Source organism: Dermacentor andersoni, chromosome 5 (genome assembly GCF_023375885.2).
Source record: "Dermacentor andersoni chromosome 5, qqDerAnde1_hic_scaffold, whole genome shotgun sequence".
In the NCBI taxonomy this organism is placed as follows: domain Eukaryota; kingdom Metazoa; phylum Arthropoda; class Arachnida; order Ixodida; family Ixodidae; genus Dermacentor; species Dermacentor andersoni.
The window spans coordinates 165,235,469-165,254,482 of record NC_092818.1 but is presented as its reverse complement, the minus strand read 5'-3'; the positions used below and the strand labels follow the sequence as shown (position 1 = coordinate 165,254,482).

Sequence of the window (19,014 nt, the reverse complement as noted above, 5' to 3'; positions counted from 1 at the left end):
AATTTGCTGAATGTGCATTTTGATATCTCCCTAGTATTGCCTGATTCTTTGAATAATCCAACTCAAGGACAAAAATTCTGCCACCTGCCACAGGGAACGTTTAAGGATTATGTAAAACATAAAAGTGATCTCCCCATATGTGTCTGGTCCACTCGTGCCAGTGTGTCGGGGTAATGTTGGAACGCTTTAGGACACTGAAAAGGCCTCTTTGTTACCACAATGCGCACCTGTGCGAGCGCAAGTCTCTCTAGTGTGTCACACTGCAGAGAAATAGGGAAAACAGTATGTTTTGAGCCCATGGCTATGGTATTGCGCTCTTGCCTTCTGTGGTTGCTTAGTGGCTTTGGCGTTGCGCTGCAAAGCGTGAGGTCGCAGGATCAAATCCCTGCCACAGCAGCCACACCTCGATGGGGGAAAAATGTAAAAACACCTGTGTACCACGCATTGGGTGCACATTAAAGAACCCCAGGCGGTCAAAATTAATTCAGAGTTCCCCATTACGGCATGCCTCATAATTGGATTGTGGTTTTGGCATGTAGAATTTAATTTCTTATTTATTTTTTTTAATTTGCACTCATCTAAAGTTCTTCTTTGCCTGATAACTTGCTGCCTCATTGTATTTCTACAAATAGGGTGTGTTCACCATTTGTGGTGGCTCAGTAGCTATGGTGTTCTACTGCTGCACATGTCGTGGTTTCAACTGTGGCGGCTGTGGCATCTGCGTTTCAGTGGGGGTGGAATGCAAATGTGCTTGTGCACTTAGGTTTAGGTTCACGTCAAGCAGGCACAGGCTTTTGAAATTCATCTGGAGTCTCCTACTATGGTGTGCTGTGTCCCATAGCCCATGAATTGCTTTGAATCGTTCAACCTCTTAAGTTTTAAAATGTGGTATGTTCGTGGTGCTACGATGCAAACATGTCGCATGCCTAACCCAGCCAGCTATAATTTTGCCCTCTGGATTACTCAGGTCTTCAGTGCACTTATTTTTGTTTGCAGGTAATGGGATCACTGTGACCATTTGAGGTCAGCATAAATGGGATCAAGCAAAAACAGCCAGCAGTCCACCACGAGCCAAATGCTGCACCATGGCAAGATTGTGATGGTGCAACACTGCGAGCACATTTTTCTTTTACAGCAATGACATTATATTGACGTCTTAACTGGCTCTTTTTTCTTGAGCTTAAACCTACTTGCATTCTTTAGGAATGTTTTCCTTATGCCTGCTTGAGAGTGCGCTTTGAAGTAACTGGACAGAATGCATACTAACAGCTACTTGTTAGTTGCCTGTTTCTATTGTACTGCAAATGTGTTCATAGTAGGCAAATTGTAGATCAATGAAAATGTGGCAGAAAGATTGTTGCGCAACTTGTTTTGTGTACGTGAAACTTGCATATTTTGCAACAGGAGTTCATATGGTGTGTTCTTCAAAATGGATTGCACTCGTTTTGTTGCACAATGATCATTAATGTAGAACAAAGTACCTTTGCTTTGTCTTTTAGGTGCGACAGTTAATATTTTTTGGCAATATTTTTTTTTTTTTTTTTAGCTTTAGCCAGCATGATTGTCTCACTCACGCTGTTGAGTCCTAGTACAGAGAGGCATATGTTTAGTACCTACACATCTGGTGATAGTAAATCTACTGGCGGCATAATTAGACTGGGAGTCAATGAAATCACACAGAGTGCATTGAAATGCAAATTAGCGGCACCTTTTATGTGCAGTATTCAAGTAGGAGCTGCCAAATGTAGTTTTGAGCCTGAACTGCAAAATCAGAATACCTAGGTATATACTTACCAGCTTTCCTGCAGTACTTCTGGAAATGCAGCATGAATTTCTTTTATTTACATATTTTAGGGCAATTTACATCATTCTTTGCTTAAAATATGGCAAGAGCTGAATTAGTCTCCTACACACCACTGACCACGGAAAAGTACTAGGTAGTTATGCTGCCAGTAAATGTTCTACCCCTAACACATAATAACAAATATTTGGACAATTTATTTAAAGCACTTAATCCTGCTTTGATAGCACCATTTCAGTTATGTAACAAGAATAGTGACAATCATCAACCCATTTGTAAGCTTGTCTTATTTTCAATTTTAAGGGACTGTAGCAAGCAGTGTCCTAATTAGTGTGTGTAATGCACGACGCTGCAAAGCAATCGCAAAATAAAGAAGGTCACTCCCCCCCCCCGCTTTTTTTTGCTAGCTTTACAGGCCTGTATCTTTGAAGTTAGATAGAAGGACTGGTCTTTCTGTGTGCGGTTTGACAGTGAAGAAAGCGAGGGGATGGCGCATGAAGTACAGTATGTAGGAACACGCACAATAGTAAGAGGACACTCTAATCGTGTCTTCAACTCATCATTGCAGAGCACTCTGGCAATGCTGCATATGTTTTGTAAAGCCACTGATCTTTACTGCCAGTGTAAGCAGCACTGGTGGTGATAGTGAGGCCTAATTATGGCTACTAGAGCCCGCTTGCGCTCATCAACACAACTTGAGTGTGACATTACCCAAGCTTTGTAGCATGGCGGTAGTGCTGTGAAATGATTACTTGAAAATGTTGTTACCATTACGCCCTCTGAATTGCTGTGAGCTCACGTGAATGCCTGCTCGAAAAGTACTAGGAACAGTGGCAGCACATGCAGTTTATAGTACCCATGTGCAACAGTCTGGAGAGGGGTGTTCTTCAGCCTTGATGGAAAGGTCTATGAGGAAGTCAAGGAACTGGAAGTCTTTTTCATTTACTACATTAGCTGTTATGGGCTCTTCAGAATTACTTGTAAATCTTGATGTTGTACTATGTTTAACGAAATCCACGACAGGTTGAACTCCCCTCCATTGAACAGCTGCCTTCGTTCTTGGTGTCGCAAGTTTTCCTGTGACAGATAAGCGTTGCGACACAAATTAAATTGTTGATTGCAGTGTTTACAGTCAGCGAAAATGAGCGTTATAGCAGCCAGTATCATATTTTTATTCTTGGTTTATTGAGCAGTACTTTTATAAAGAGAAAAGTGCTTGCGATACTTCTTGTGGGTTCTGTTCTATGAGGCTTCCTGCTCGTCTGTCATACATTGTGCATATAAAGAAAACTATCTCTGCCATTTCATCGCCTTTTTGTGCAGAATTGAAACTTATTCCCTGGTGGTGCTGTTCCCCTTTCTTCCACTTGTTCTACATAACTCTATCCTCTTCAATGTTGGAGCAGGTCATTGAAAACAAAAGGCAATGTTGTTCTGTATGTACAGAGTTAAATAGGCACAAGATCTGTGAATGATGTCGCATACTTTATCTTTATAAGATTTCACTGCAGATTATTAATGGGATTCCATGTAACCTAAATTTATGATGCATTAGTGTGGTTGCTGTGATTCGGGGCCAATGCTGTTTCATTGTGCCAACTGTCAGGATTCCAAATTGCAGCCGGATTTGAGACATGACTAACTGGTAATCCAAATTGCAGCTGTGTACTCCAGAAGATTCACTTTAGCAGACTAACGCTATCAGAAAGGCTATGAAATGCAATATTTAGGGGTGTCCGAATATTCGAAACTTTTGATTAATGAATTGAATGCTCCCCTATTCGATTCTGTCCTCGAATTGAATAGTTGCTATACGAAAACTCGAATATTTTTCTAATAGTTCTAGAATATTTCATGTCGTCAACGGTGCATGATCAAACATGAAATTGAAGCAAAAATACAATGACATTTATCCCTTGAACAGCAGGCGTAATGTACCAGAGCATGCTGTCTCTCAGGGAGCCAGGCTTTATCGGTAAAAAACCATGATCAACATTAAAAAAAATTTGTTTAGACGGAGCATTAGGCAATGGGTATTATTTTACTATATATAGATGCCGCACATGTGTCCTCCTGTCGTATTAAATATGAAGGCATTTCTTTGCAGCATACTCGATACAATAGTGGCACTGTGCATCTGCTGCGACCATTGGAAATAGAGAAAAAAGGGCCTCTTTTCTTTCGCTCTCTCTGCCTTCGCCGCAGATGACCCACATTTCTGGTTTGGGCGTGGAGGCATACACAAATGTTATTTGGGCCGCAAGGCTGCGTTTCTAAACTTAATCAAACTTAATCTGATAATGCATGACCGCATGTGCTCAGAAGAGCGCCGAGTTTGTGAGCAAACTTTTTAGTTATTCTTAAGGCTCCCTTTGTGCATTTAAAATAGAGCATGCATTTTAATGTGCCTGACAGAATGACAGAAACTTTCTAGTGTCATCAAAACCTCAATGTGAGAATTGTTTGATATTGCTGGTGATAAGGCTGTATATTATTCAAACTATTATGCAAACTATTTGGTTTAATTCGTTTCTGGCACTATTTGGTTTGTATTCAATTCGGTCTCAAAAGCTACTATTCACATACCCCTAACAATTTTTCAAAACCTGAGCAGGATGTTGTAATGTGTTCGAGGGTTTTCAATTAATATGTATTGCCAAATCAATTGTGGAAATGCAATGTTTACTTCCCCATTCCCCCATCTTCTCTTTTTTTTTTTTTTTTTTTTTTTGCTCAAAGTCATGCGCACAGGCCTTGCACAAAGGTGCCTGAGAGCAACAAATGAGAGGCTACACGTCTACAGGTGCAGCTTGAATTCAGATCCCTTCAAGTTTGTCGCAAAAGGAGTCTAATTGCAATTAAGGTGTATCATTGTAAAGAAATAACATTAGGTAAATGAGGGCTCTGTGTTTTATTTATGTTTCTAATGTTTGCCAAGCACAGGAGATGGCATACTGTAAACCATATCGTCCAGACCTATTCTTTTTTAACGAGTTGTTTATTGTTTATACCACCCTATGGTTTCACTCTCTTCTACAAGCTTTTTGTCTAAAGCCCATTAAAGGAAAGGGCCCCTGAACCACTTTTTATCGAAGTGGAGAAAGACATTTGAAGGGAAGGTAGGCTATATCAGAATCACTTTGCTGCAAAAAGTACTTCAATGCGTTCAGCAGAAGCGGAATTATTGGCAATCAAACATGGCCTCAGCTGTGTGACCCTTCCTCCTCCAATACCTTGCACTGCGAAGGCCACGGCGGAGACGTCACCGTGGCGCGCAGTTCAAATTTCCGATTTGGTGCCCATGCCGTGCTAAACGTAAGCCAAACACGGCTGTCCTCAGAGAGCCGCAGTGCACTTAGACATTGGACTTGTGGCGGCACCTCGCTGCGGCCACGGTGTAGCCGAGCGCAACGACCAATAGCAGCCGCGTATTGGAGTGTGCTTTATGACGAAATAGAGCGAGGAGCATGGGGTTTTTGAAACGAGAGCGTTTGAGAAAAAGGTGACTTCGCACTCCGCTTGCGAGCTCCACGGACCGCATACGACAGCAGAACTTGGCTGAGATGTTCTCAACAGCGTATGCTACCCGCATACTATGTTATTTCACCAAGCCTGAGGGGTGGTTCAGGGCCCCTTTAAGTGAAATTTCTTTGTGCATTATGATTCTGCAGCATGTGGTTGACAAAGCACAAGTTACTACTGGACAAACTAAGTTTTGTGTATATTCTTGTAATATTGTCAGTGCCGTAGTTGCTGTAATGTGTACATGTGGTGATCTTAAGAAGCCGGTTATCTCGCTACTGCTGCTGCATTATGTGCCGTGTTCCTTCATTTTCGTGCAGAAGCTTTATTATTTATGTCTGCAGCAATTGTTTGTGGAAATCAATGAATCGAGCATTTACGTTCCAAGTCACCTAGAGAAAAGGACCAATGAACACATTCCCATGGTTGAAGTGCACGTTTTAAAGGGATGCTGAAGAGAAATATTATGTGCAGTTACCTTTGTATATTGTGCCTCTGGAATATAGAGCGGATTATTTATAGCATGAGCTAATTATTGTGAGCCAGAAAGGGTCTGAAAACAGAAAACGGGCATTGGAAGTGCATTGAAATAGCTGTCCATGATGTCATACATTTTTACACCATGTGTTGCGGGTTGGCTAATTATTCATGTATTAGGAGGAGTTACACTACACTTGAAAGTAAGCAATGATTCAAACTGGCAACATTTTGGCATGTTTTCCGTGTACAAATGCACCAAATATGCAAAAACACTCGGAAATCTATGACATCAGATAGGTGCTAAGGTTTTGGTGCTTAATTAATAAAGAGGACTTTAGTATTTATTTTCTGCACTTATAATCAACCATTTTATATTACATAAATGCAAATATAATTTGGAAGATTGCCTGCCTAACTGGTTTAATGTTTCTTTTCAGGTTCCCTTTAGATATTACTCGCGTTTAACCACAATGATACGACTGTTCTGTATGCTTAGAATTATTATTTTACTTTCCTCTTGGTGTATTGTACTAACTTGAGTTCTTCATAAGGAGGTGCACAAAAGAATGTCTGGTGTACATTATTCCGGTACTTCTTATGGTATACAGATATGATTTGAGCACATTGCTGTAGCAAATAGAGCTTGCATGAATGGCCTGTTTTGACACATTCTGGAAGGGGCACTAGAGGCAAATATTAACCGTAGCCTAAGTGAAAGATTGCGATTTGAAAATCACTCGGCTTTTCTTCTGCACGAAAAGATTACCTAGTCATTTAATAAATTGTGATTATAGACAGCATATGGGTGGTCACACATCATCCGCGCATTGGCCTGTCATAGGATTTTGGAAATTTGGGTGACTGGATGCTGCAGCCTTTGGCCAGTCAGAAGGCTTATAGCTCTGACAGAGTAAAATGAAAGAGTAGAATTGGTGTATTTGGTGAGAAATCCTTCAAAATTAGCCAGAGTGCATTTTCTTTATGTTCAAACACAATGTCACTATCTTATTTTACTTGGTTGGCTACTATATACCAATTATATATTTATATTTGTACAGACTATGTCATTGGGGAGAGGTTATTTTCAGAGGTGGCATTGACCCTATTCTATGCTTGTCATTTTCTTATAAAAGCAGTGTCCTCAATAATGGTGACACCTTGGAGGTTTCAGAGTACTCATCTATCACTTTAGCTTGTCTTTTAATATTTGCCTTTAGTGTCTTTTATAGTGGTGTGCTTATATAAAGTGTTAATTTATAGTCTGTGGACATTTTCGCTTGAGATATTGAGGAAATACTGTTTCACACCTTCCGTCCCTTTGACAGCCCTGGAAAATTTCTTTGGGCGGTTTTGGCAAAGCCTGTGTTGACTGAGGTTGAATGTTGTATGCTTGTAGATGTGCAACATAGTTGAAATTGACCAAAAGTTGTACAACTAAATGTTTGGCAGATGCTGCGCATGTGATTGTTACTCAAGTAAGAAGCCTCTGTCGGGGTCAGATTTCGCTTTTGGTTTTATCTTTTTGTTGGTAAGATGTAAATAGTATTTTATATATGTTGATAGTGTTAGATGGCTATGTGTTCTGCTGTACAATTTATAGCCTTCTTGTACATTCAATAAAGTGTCAGTGGAAGCTCTTTGCCTTGTACTTATTGGAGTACAATTGTACTTATTAGAGTGTTGCAGTAAGCTGTTGGTGTCTTTCTATGAAGAGGTTCTATTTATTCAGATGGTTGATTCATAGTGTTTCTACAGTATTTTTTGAAAACACAAGGCATGACACATCCGGCACACTATTTTTTCAACACAGCATCCTTTAGACAATTTTTTCGCTTATGTATCTTGTGTATTTTCATTGATATTTTTTTCATTTCTTTACTACCACTTGATTCTTGGCATTTTGTGCTACTTCCTGAGGCCATTGTTATCCACCGCCGCGAGTGACCTGGATGCTCCAAGTGTGCGTACTGCTGTGGCATGTTGAGCATGAGAAACATGATTAGGTACAAGCCTTTGACTGTCGTGTTGCAACAAGACTATGTATTGTTACAACAATCAATGTGTTAAGAAGACGTTGCTGCCAGTGAACCATGCACCTGAGAATTGTAAAACATTTTCTGACAACCAATCCTATTTTTGCAGCAGTGCCTGCTAGGTGGTTTTCTTCTGGCTTTGAGGTGTGCATATGTGGCCGAAAGGTATAATTATGCTGTTGTGACAGATGAAAAAAAAAATCAAAGGCTGCAGTAGTACTAAAGACTGCTAAATTTTTGCAGTAACTTAATTTGGGGGGGGGGGGAGGAAGCAGCCTTAATTCGGTATTTTACTGGTAACATCCACAAGCAACTAACACAGACAATGGTCTCCTGGTCACAGATGTTTCGGACGTAAGTGAAATCACTCGGAAGAACGTAATGACAAACGGCACACAAGTCTTGTTATAAATATTATTTGAAGCATTGCTGGCAGCTATTAGTAGGTACAGTTTTTGAAGAAACCACATACACAAAAACAAGAAATGGAAACGTGATTGCCCCCGCAGGGGCGTCTGCGTTAGCAGGCGTTTGGTGCGTTGCGACACCACGGACCCGAGCACATGGGCGGTGGACCTTCCAGCGTGTAGCCATGTGCGGCTGAGCCATATCGTTCGGGGGGTGGGGGGGCTCACGTTGCAGCTCGGCCTCCTCCTCATAAAATTTGTCAAGGGATCAAATACATGAATAATAACTGCATTGCCAGTTCCAAAGATGCTGCAAACGAATTCTTAAACGCTACGCACTGTCAAGAGAAGTAAAATATGTATTTTTTCATAAAAGAATGTGCTCGTATGCCCCAGAAATTGTGCCCGAAATAACTGATATCAACGCTTCCATGTTTTTTGTCTATTTAATAAGTAAAAAAAATATCACACTAACTTTAGAACTATATCAGTTCAAAACCAGCACAGCAGTGCATGCCGCTGATATGAAAAATGTAAAGGCAATGAAATTAACAAGTTGAGGACAAATATTTTAATGAAACTTTGTCATTCAAGAAGTTTTTTTACATTTTTGTACATATGCAACCACCAGGAAAAAATCTCAGTGACGCTATCCTTTGTTCCAATGTATTGTGCAGGAGCAGCTGTCGCCAGTCATGTATTGCGAGTAATTGCACTGAAATTATAGTCTCAACAGAGAGCTAATATAAAAAGCAGGAGTTCTCCAAAATGTATAAGAGCGAGTCTAATGAAAGTGAGCAAATGCAAATATATGACGAACGAGGTACTTTATTCAATAGTCTCCATGAGCATTTAGACATTTGTCCCATTGACCAACGAGTCATGTGATTCCCGTCTTATAAAACTCCTTCGGTTGCTACTTCAAGAAGTCTTGTAAATGACTCTTTCACGTCATCGTCCGACACGAATCTGGTTCCCTAGAGCTGTTTCTTCAATTTCCCCAAAATGTGGAAGTCCCAAGGCGACAGGTCTGCGCTGTACAGCGGATGTTGCAATGTTTCCTACTTGAACTTTGCCAGTTTTGTGTTAACCACATCAGCAACGTGGGGACGGGCATTGTTGTGGAGCAAGATTAGCCCATTTGCCAATTTTCCACATCGCTTGTTCTTGATTGCAATACGCAGCCGATTTGGCATTTAACAATATCGGAAATTATTGATAGTCTCTCCAGGTTTAGCAAATTCAATCAATAATGGCCCCTGATGATTGAAAAAAAGTCAACAACACCTTTCTGGCGGAAATGACGGCCTTTGCTTTCTTTGGGAGTGGTGAATTCCAACGTTTCCACTGTAAGCTTGCCCTCGTGTTTCAGGCTCATAGTAGTGGCACCCTGATTCATCTCTGGTCACAATTGCAGAGAAGTCATCACCCTCATTGTGATACCGGATCAGATTAGTCAAGGCAGTGCCGAACCTTTCCATCTTCTGACAGTGGTTCAAAATCTTGGGCATCCATTGCGCACACAAAAGCCGGTAACCGAGATGCTCATGAATTATAGTGTGAAACGAACCATGACTGATGTTCACACGCTCTGCCAGCTCATCAACCTTTGGAATTCTGTTGGGGGTGATTGCATGGTGGCTTTGGCCCGGTCTTGGATCGTCTTTGTAACTTTCACGTCCTTCTTTGAACCATTTGCTCCAACGCTTCGCAGTGGCCAATGAAATGCACTGTTCAATGTACATGACAGCCATACGGTGACTAATTTCTTTTTAGGAAACGCCTTCAGCTGTCAAAAATCTCATGGCACCACGCTGTTCAACTTTTGGAGCGTCCATTATGTCACCCAACCATGTTCAACCCAGAGTATGAGAGCATTAAATAACATTTATCCTCACACCTGTTTGTCACTTTTGTAAATGAGAGATGTCTGTGTGCTGTGCGCATGCCTCATAGATAATGAACCGAACCATTATTGCACGGGGTGGTTTGGCTCACCTTCATTTGAATTACCCTCGTGCATTAGTAATGCGAAGATCATCATCATCAGCCTAGTTACGCCCACTGCAGGGCAAAGGCCTCTCCCATACTTCTCCAACTACCCCGGTCATGTACTAATTGTGGCCATGTTGTCCCTGCAAACGTCTTAACCGTCATCCGCCCACCTAACTTTCTGCCGCCCCCTACTACACTTCCCTTCCCTTGGAATCCAGTCCGTAACCCTTAATGACCATCGGTTATCTTCCCTCCTCATTACATGTCCGGCCCATGCCCATTTCTTTTTCTTGATTTCAACTAAGATGTCATTTACCCGCGTTTGTTCCCTCACCCAATTTGCTCTTTTCTTATCCCTTAACGTTACACCTATCATTCTTCTTTCCATAGCTCGTTGCGTCGTCCTCAATTTCAGCAGAACCCTTTTCGTAAGCCTCCAGGTTTCTGCCCCGTAGGTGAGTACTGGTAAGACACAGCTGTTATACACTTTCCTCTTGAGGGATAGTGGCAACCTGCTGTTCATGATTTGAGAATGCCTGCCAAACGCACCCCAGCCCATTCTTATTCTTCTGGTTATTTCAGCCTCATGATCCGGATCCGTGGTCACTACCTGCCCTAAGTAGATGTATTCCCTTACCACTTCCAGTGCCTCGCTACCTATCGTAAACTGCTGTTCTCTTCCGAGACTGTTAAACATTACTTTAGTTTTCTGTAGATTAATTTTCAGACCCACCCTTCTGCTTTGCCTGTCCAGGTCAGTCAGCATGCATTGCAATTGGTCTCCTGAGTTACTAAGCAAGGCAATATCAGCGAATCGCAAGTTGCTAAGGTATTCTCCATCAACTTTTATCCCTAATTCTTCCCACTCCAGGTCTCTAAATACCTCCTGTAAACATGCTGTGAATAGCATTGGAGATATTGTATCTCCCTGTCTGACGCCTTTCTTTATTGGGATTTTGTTGCTTTCTTTGTGGAGGATTACGGTGGCTGTGGAACCGCTATAGATATCTTCTAATATCTTTACATATGGCTCATCTACACCCTGATTCCGTAGTGCCTTCATGACTGCTGAGGTTTCGACTGAATCAAATGCTTTTTCGTAATCAATGAAGGCTATATATAAGGGTTGGTTATATTCCGCACATTTCTCTATCACCTGATTGATAGTGTGAATATGGTCTATTGTTGAGTAGCCTTTACGGAATCCTGCCTGGTCCTTTGGTTGACAGAAATCTAAGGTATTCCTGATTCTATTTGCGATTACCTTAGTAAATACTTCATAGGCAACGGACAGTAAGCTGATCGGTCTATAATTTTTCAAGTCTTTGGCGTCCCCTTTCTTATGGATTAGGATTATGTTAGCGTTCTTCCAAGATTCCGGTACGTTCGAGGTCATGAGGCATTGTGTATATAGGGCGGCCAATCTTTCTAGGACAGTGTTCCCACCATCCTTCAACAAATCTGCTGTTACCTGATCCTCCCCTGCTGCCTTCTCCCTTTGCATAGCTCCCAAGGCATTCTTTACCTCTTCCGGTGTTACTTGTGGGATTTCAAGTTCCTCTAGCCTATTCTCTCTCACCTTATCGTCGTGGGTGTTACTGGTACTGTATAAATCTCTATAAAACTCTTCAGCCACTTGAACTCTCTCATCCCTATTAGTAACGATATTGCCGGCTTTGTCTCTTAACGCACACATCTGATTCTTGCCTATTCCTAGTTTCTTCTTCACTGCTTTTAGGCTTCCTCCGTTCCTGAGAGCCTGTTCAATTCTATCCATATTATAGTTCCTTATGTCCGCTGTCTTACGCTTGTTGATTACCTTGGAAAGTTCTGCCAGTTCTATTCTAGCTGTAGGGTTAGAGGCTTTCATACATTGGCGTTTCTTGATCAGATCTTTCGTCTCCTGCGATAGCTTACTGGTTTCCTGTTTAACAGCGTTACCACCGACTTCTATTGCGCACTCCTTAATGATGCCCATAAGATTGTCGTTCATTGCTTCAACACTATGGTCCTCTTCCTGGGTTAAAGCTGAATACCTGTTCTGTAGCTTGATCCGGAATTCCTCTAGTTTCCCTCTTACCGCTAACTCATTGATTGGCTTCTTATGTACCAGTTTCTTCCGTTCCCTCCTCAAGTCAAGGCTAATTCGAGTTCTTACCATCCTATGGTCACTGCAGCGCACCTTGCTGAGCACGTCTACATCTTGTATGATGCCAGCGTTCGCGCAGAGTATGAAGTCGATTTCATTTCTAGTCTCACCATTCGGGCTCCTCCACGTCCACTTTCGGCCAACCCGCTTGCGGAAAAAGGGATTCATTATCCGCATATTATTCTGTTCTGCAAACTCTACTAATACCTCTCCCCTGCTATTCCTAGAGCCTATGCCATATTCCCACTGACTTGTCTCCAGCCTGCTTCTTGCCTACCTTGGCATTGAAGTCGCCCATCAGTATAGTGTATTTTGTTTTGACTTTACCCATCGCCGATTCCACGTCTTCATAGAAGCTTTCGACTTCCTGGTCATCATGACTAGATGTAGGGGCATAGACCTGTACAACCTTCATTTTGTACCTCTTATTAAGTTTCACAACAAGACATGCCACCCTCTCGTTAATGCTATAGAATTCCTGTATGTTACCAGCTATGTTCTTATTAATCAGGAATCCGACTCCTAGTTCTCGTCTCTCTGCTAAGCCCCGGTAGCACAGGACGTGCCCGCTTTTTAGCACTGTATATGCTTCTTTTGGCCTCCTAACTTCACTGAGCCCTATTATATCCCATTTACTGCCCTCTAATTCCTCCAATAGCACTGCTAGACTCGCCTCACTAGATAACGTTCTAGCGTTAAACGTTGCCAGGTTCATATTCCAATGGCGGCCTGTAAAGGGCAATAATAAATAATAGCTTAATAATATAATAGCTTAATAAAGGGCAAAAAAGTGTTACTGGAAACAAAGTTCACTGCATGTATACACAATACCTCGCAACAAGGTATTTAAATATATGTGTAAGTCTCCAATAAATCTACGTATCTAAGAAAAATTTAGTTGTATAATGCATCACACAAAACGAATAAACATGTTGCACAATCGCAGATCACAGAATCCTAAGGCCTCCGACCCTCCATCCACTCCCCCTGATGTATCGCGTGACGGAAGGTGGCGTGCTTTTCTCCCTTGCGCAGAAATGACGGCCACCATAGTCGGCTCACCCATGTCATCATCACACCCCTACACTTTCACACGCACATACAGCATGCGGCACGCTGTCATGATGTTATCGCATAGGACTTTAGTACGGAACATGAGGGTGACTGCAGTATTGCGCCTGGAGAGTACATATAATTGCTATCGCAATAATATAATAAGAGTGTCCAGCACCTGAAGCGTCCCATGGGCCATTACTTTCCGTAAAAGAAGTAACCAAATTTAACCTTCACCATGCGACAACTCGCGGTGCCGCAACAATGTCTTTTTTTTGCCGCAACAATGTCGGCTGGACGTGATTATATTTATTCAATGGTGTTTTTTTTTTAACAAATTGAAACAACGTCTCATTATTTGGCATTATTGGCGGCGCCTCCAGGACACCAAAGCAGCAACGGGGACACAATCCCCCCGCGACCCCTTCGGTGCCCTGGAGATCCTGCGCCGCCTGCTTTATAATAACGTCAGGTGCTCTCCCGAGGCCTCCGTTTGCCGGTTACATGTGCCATCCTGTAGCAGTGCCTGTAAAAAATGCAATCAATCGTCGCGACGAAAAACGCGACCCGCGACTTATACAACACCAGTCAGAACCTTGCCCCTTCAGACACAGCGATCACACAATGGGGCGTCCGTGCCCACTGCCTCACCGCGCGGGCAGCCAGCGGCGGAGCGTACATGTCTTGGGAACAAACGCATGCAACACGCGCTAAGAAACCTCCTCCGTAGTGCCTAGAGCAACATATCCTAGACCAGAAGGCCTGAGTGCTCGGCGAGTGACGTACGTCACGGAGAAGAGGCCGGCGGCGCGCTTGGGGATACGGGTTGAATGAAGGGATCGTGGCTTGGTTCACCTAGCAGCAGTATGCTTCCATTGACCACTCCACACTTTTTCTTCAGTCGAAATTGCGGAATGAGCAGCAGACACCTTACAAAGCATTTATTTAGAGGCACAGATACAAAGCAGCTTTGTAAAGCTTGTGCAGGTATTGATACCAGCAGCTCTTTATAGCGTCGCACTTTGTCGTCTTTGTAATGTGCGTTTTTTGTGAGTTATTATTTATTATACCTCATACTTCCATACCTATTACTTCAAATAAATTGAATCCATAAGAACATTTCCTTCCGTATTCTCTACTTATGGCTTTTATGGCGTGGCAATGATGAATGTAACGCACTCGATTAGCTTCGCAATTGCGTATGAACAATTTTATTGGGGACACATGTACTTATTCCAATCTAGATTATGCGTAAACGAACGATTTCGCTTTCGACGCATTAATTACCGTAGTCCACTAATTTACAACAACTCTAATAAGTTTAGAAAAGGGATATAAAACATTCTTGCAGCTATTTACAAGGAAACAGCTGCCTTATTGCGCAGAGTTTCAGCTTTTCTCTTCCTTGTCTTAGCATTGGCATCCAATATTTTGTCATTCATCTTGCAGCAGTAAGAAACACTTGAACATATATTTTGTGTGTGTCCCGCCTACGCGCAAGAACGACAGCAACTTGTCTCTTCCATTGCAAAGATCTATGACGGACCACTATCGGACGAGTTTCTTTTAAGTCCTTGGCCTAATGCACACAGCGCAGCCTTGTTAACAAGAGCCGCTATAGCTTTTCTCCAAGCCACTGGGCTGGACGGCCGGCATTAGAGAGGCCACAACTCTGCATTTGTATATACGCATCTCTTCCTTATACCATCATCATTCATCAGCCCTTTCCCTCCCCGTCCCTCTTCCACAGTGTAGAGACTCAATGATGAATGTAACGCACTCGATTAGCTTCGCAATTGCGTATGAACAATTTTATTGTCATACGCAATTACGGTGTAGAGACTCAGGGTTGCCAGATTTGGCTACATTGCGCCAAATTGGCTACTTTTTGAGGCTGTTGGCGGGAAAAAATTACCTTGGCTACTTGGCTACTTTTTTGGCTACTTTTGAAATAGCTTGACTATTGTAAAGATTGGACAGAAACTTGTGTAGCTCATATTATGCAGCAACATTAGCAAACGTTTAGGCCAACGCACGGCCACGGCACTTCAAATCTTTTCAACTGGTCAATCAGCATCGTCAATCTGACTCGGGCGCTTTCATCTCAAGCAAAAAATTTCCCGCAGCGTGTTCCACTTCGCATTGACGTTCCGCGTCAGGCCTGCTACACAAATGGGCTTCTTCGATTTTCGGAATCACGAGAGCTGGGATCCTAAGACAACCCGGAGCTGCCCGAAGTTTCCAAAATCGAACACTCGGACAGCTGGCCGCGGGATAAACGTGAACATACTACCAGCATGGCAGCGGCCGGTATGGCCGGCGCGCTCTCGGCGTAGTTGGTCCATTCATGCGTTGCCAGCTAGAAAATACACAGCTGTATTCGGCAATACGATCACTTTTGCGAGATTTCGAGCGACTTTGCACAGCGTAACAAACGGCCTGCGACGCGTGCGATGCCAAGACGCTAAATCGCGCGTAAATAATCGCGAAAGCGTTCGCTCGAGGATGCCTCGAGCTTTGACATTCCTCCAGAAATGATTGCCAAGATTAACTCAAACATTTACACCTGAACTGCAGCTGTGATTCTGATTTGTGATAATATTCTAGTGGTAATACATGCTGATCAAAGCGCGCCTGATCAAAGCTGTAGTCACACGTTTCACAATATTTTTCTGTATGTTCTTACATTTACTAAAAGCAGCTTTAAGTGTTGGCTGTGATAATGTCTTCAGATCGAGTTACACAATAAATGAAAATGCAACGTTTCTCCATAACGTGGCTACTTTTGGGCTACATTTCTGTATCTGGCCAAAGTTGGCTACTTTTCTGACTACTTTCCGAGATATTTTGGCTACTTTTCAGATTTTGGGCCTGGCAACCCTGCAGGTCAGAGCAAGTTATAGCTATGGTGGCTAGAATATTATAGCTCAGGCCGACCTCTCTGCCTTTCTGTAAATAATTTTTTCTCTCTTGCAGCAGTAGTTCTTCAATAAAATATTCGTGCTATACCACAAAAGGTGCCTTAACACAAATTCGCATTTGTGTCCATCCTCACAGGCGTCGCAATCGTCACTTTCTGTAAAGGCACTTTCTGCAATTGAGCAATGAACCTTTCCGTATTTTTAAAAAGTAACTATAGAAGTTCTGAACATCTTACCCTGGAGTGCGGTAATACAATGAAGGCTACACGTGGCAGCGCCCTAATCCAGGCACTCTGGGCTTCTTCATCTTGCGGAAACTTGAAGACATGATTTTTCTGCCCCGATTTCTACATGTAATTGCTCCGGCAATCAGGCATGCAGCACTTATTAGGCATAACTTGGCATGGCACTCCATATTCCGGGGCAATTAAGACTCGCGGTACACACAATCGCAAGCACAGCACAAGTGTTGAGACTACATGCACTGGTCACGTCTAGAAAAAAAAAAAAAAAAAAAATGTGCGCTCGGAAGCATGCAACAGCATGGCCGAGCATGCCGGGACTTGCTTAACCCCGAAACTATTCAAGCAGCGGCAGGGCTCCTGGAACTATTCGAATTGTTGTCGCCGCCGTAGTCCCCTCGGTCTTCTCCGAATACCCGGGGTTAACCATTGTATATCTTCCGCGCGTCATTTTCAACACAGGTGCGCCGCTCGTAGCGTCGTAGTACGCTGCACGGAACTTCTATGTAGGCCTCTTTTGCGTGACGTAGCTCAAGGGGAGACGGTCAGCCAGAAGGCCTTAAAGGGACACTAAAGAGAAAAATGATTTCTTCTGCATCAGTAAATTACCTTTCTACGACGCCAACAACACCACTCTTACCACGATGAGACGCTTGGTAAGCCAGAGAAAGCGCAAGAACGAAAGACGGGTGGCGACGCCTCCTTGAAGTTCCCGCACCTGCTCGCTGTGACGTCATGGATTCTGATGGCACCTTCTAGGGCCTATTTAAGGGGAACCTGAAATGATTTTGACGATTTTCTACAAACGTACTGAGTAGTTAGAGTAGGTCCTCCTGATCATTAATTGACACATCTAAGTGCTCCGCGTAAAGCGTGTAATTTATTATAAGGTTTTAAAAATGCACATCGCTGCCGATCGCAGCACTCTGCTCGGCGGAATTTTAAGCCGCCCCTACCCATCATAGAGTTTCCCACAAAAATTTTTGTAGGAAACTCTATGCTACCCATATGATGGAAATCACCCATATGACTTCAGTGGGGCGAGCTATTCGATTGGCTGACCAGGGAGCGTGATGGATAATTTTTCGAACTTTATGGTAAACAAATGGTGTTTGTAATAGTTGGAATGTTAGTTAATTTGTTTTTATAAAAAGAAACTAACATAAAGAGAATGCACAAGAACAATTTTTCAGTACACTTAAGCACTTCCGGCACACAGCAAGTGTCGTCTGCTTGTGTTACAACGTGCTCCGTCTTTGACGAGAGCTCCGCCGTCAGTGTCGGTCTGTCTTTTCGCGAGCGCTATGATTCGACTGTTGCGTTGTGGACTGCAAACGTAGCGACGGGCAATATGTCAAGCTGCGACATCGTGTCCCTCTGCAAGCCAGTAGACGAGCGGACTGGCTGCGGCGCATTGGACTGCCGCTATGCGATGGGCGCCAGGATTTGCGCGATTGCGGCCGTCACTTTACACCGGAAGATTACTACCGCAATAGCGTTTCGCGAGTCCGGTATTAGGGTAACTGCAAGCGCAAGGGGACAGGGCCTGGCCGTGTCCCCTTGCGTGTCGTTTCAGGGGATGAACAGAAGCGCAAATGTGAATGGTCTGCACGGTGCAGCCACCTGGTGGCATAGAGCTCAACCACACACAGTAGCAGTAACAAAATGTATTCTTCTTTGCTGCTGGTGTAAATTTATCGCAGGAGTATAATCGTCAACACGTTGTTTTTGTAAATGTTTAAAATGTTTTACACTTGGTTAGAGCAATATTAGCTCTTTCTTTGGCTTGTTAAGCTCTGCACCAACGGGTGGCTGGACCGTGGAGACCGATCAGGCAGCTCACGTACGTCTACGCTAAAGTTCCTTAATCAACTTGAGTTTATGCCTCCACCGTTCCGTCGAAACGTTCTGCTAGTGTGTGATTACCGGAATACCAGACACGTTCGGCGCTACGACAGAATGCTCGCAACGCACGCTGCTTCGATAGCTCTCGCGCGGGGTTGACAGCCAAGCCGCTAGCGGAGACGGGCTCCAAAACAACCGGAAGTGGACGATGTGACGTCGCATCGTGACGCAGAACCAGTGAAGGCGGAGCTTAGCCCCGATCGCTTGGCGGACGAGTTAAGGAGGAAAAGCATGGCTAGGGAGGAGGGTAACTTGTAATCGCTTGTAGCTCCATTAATATGTAACGCTTCACTTAAATTATGGTGCGAATGCTCTACATAAGCTGTACCCTACGCGTCTACAAAATTTGTCCGAACCGTTTCAGGGGCCCATTAATTATATAGCGTTACAGACTGACTACATTGTGTTCTACAGGAACCGAGTATTAAACATGGCAAGTTTCCTGAACCTTTACTCAGTAAACGCGGCCCAAAAGCGAAAACATACTTTGGAATCCCTGACGTCAG

General features: G+C 43.2%; 1 protein-coding gene across 1 annotated transcript in view; it reads left to right on the top strand.

Annotated features, from left to right (window-relative positions):
• TBC1D23 (TBC1 domain family member 23) overlaps window positions 1-7,440 on the top strand; it is a 51,246-nt gene extending 43,806 nt beyond the window's left edge. Inside the window, exon 17 of the mRNA XM_050179145.3 lies at window positions 997-7,440. Coding sequence (XP_050035102.2) covers window positions 997-1,000 — 4 coding nt within the window. The 3' untranslated portion in view covers window positions 1,001-7,440. The remainder of the gene's footprint in view (window positions 1-996) is intronic.
• The last annotated feature ends 11,574 nt before the right edge of the window (window positions 7,441-19,014 follow it).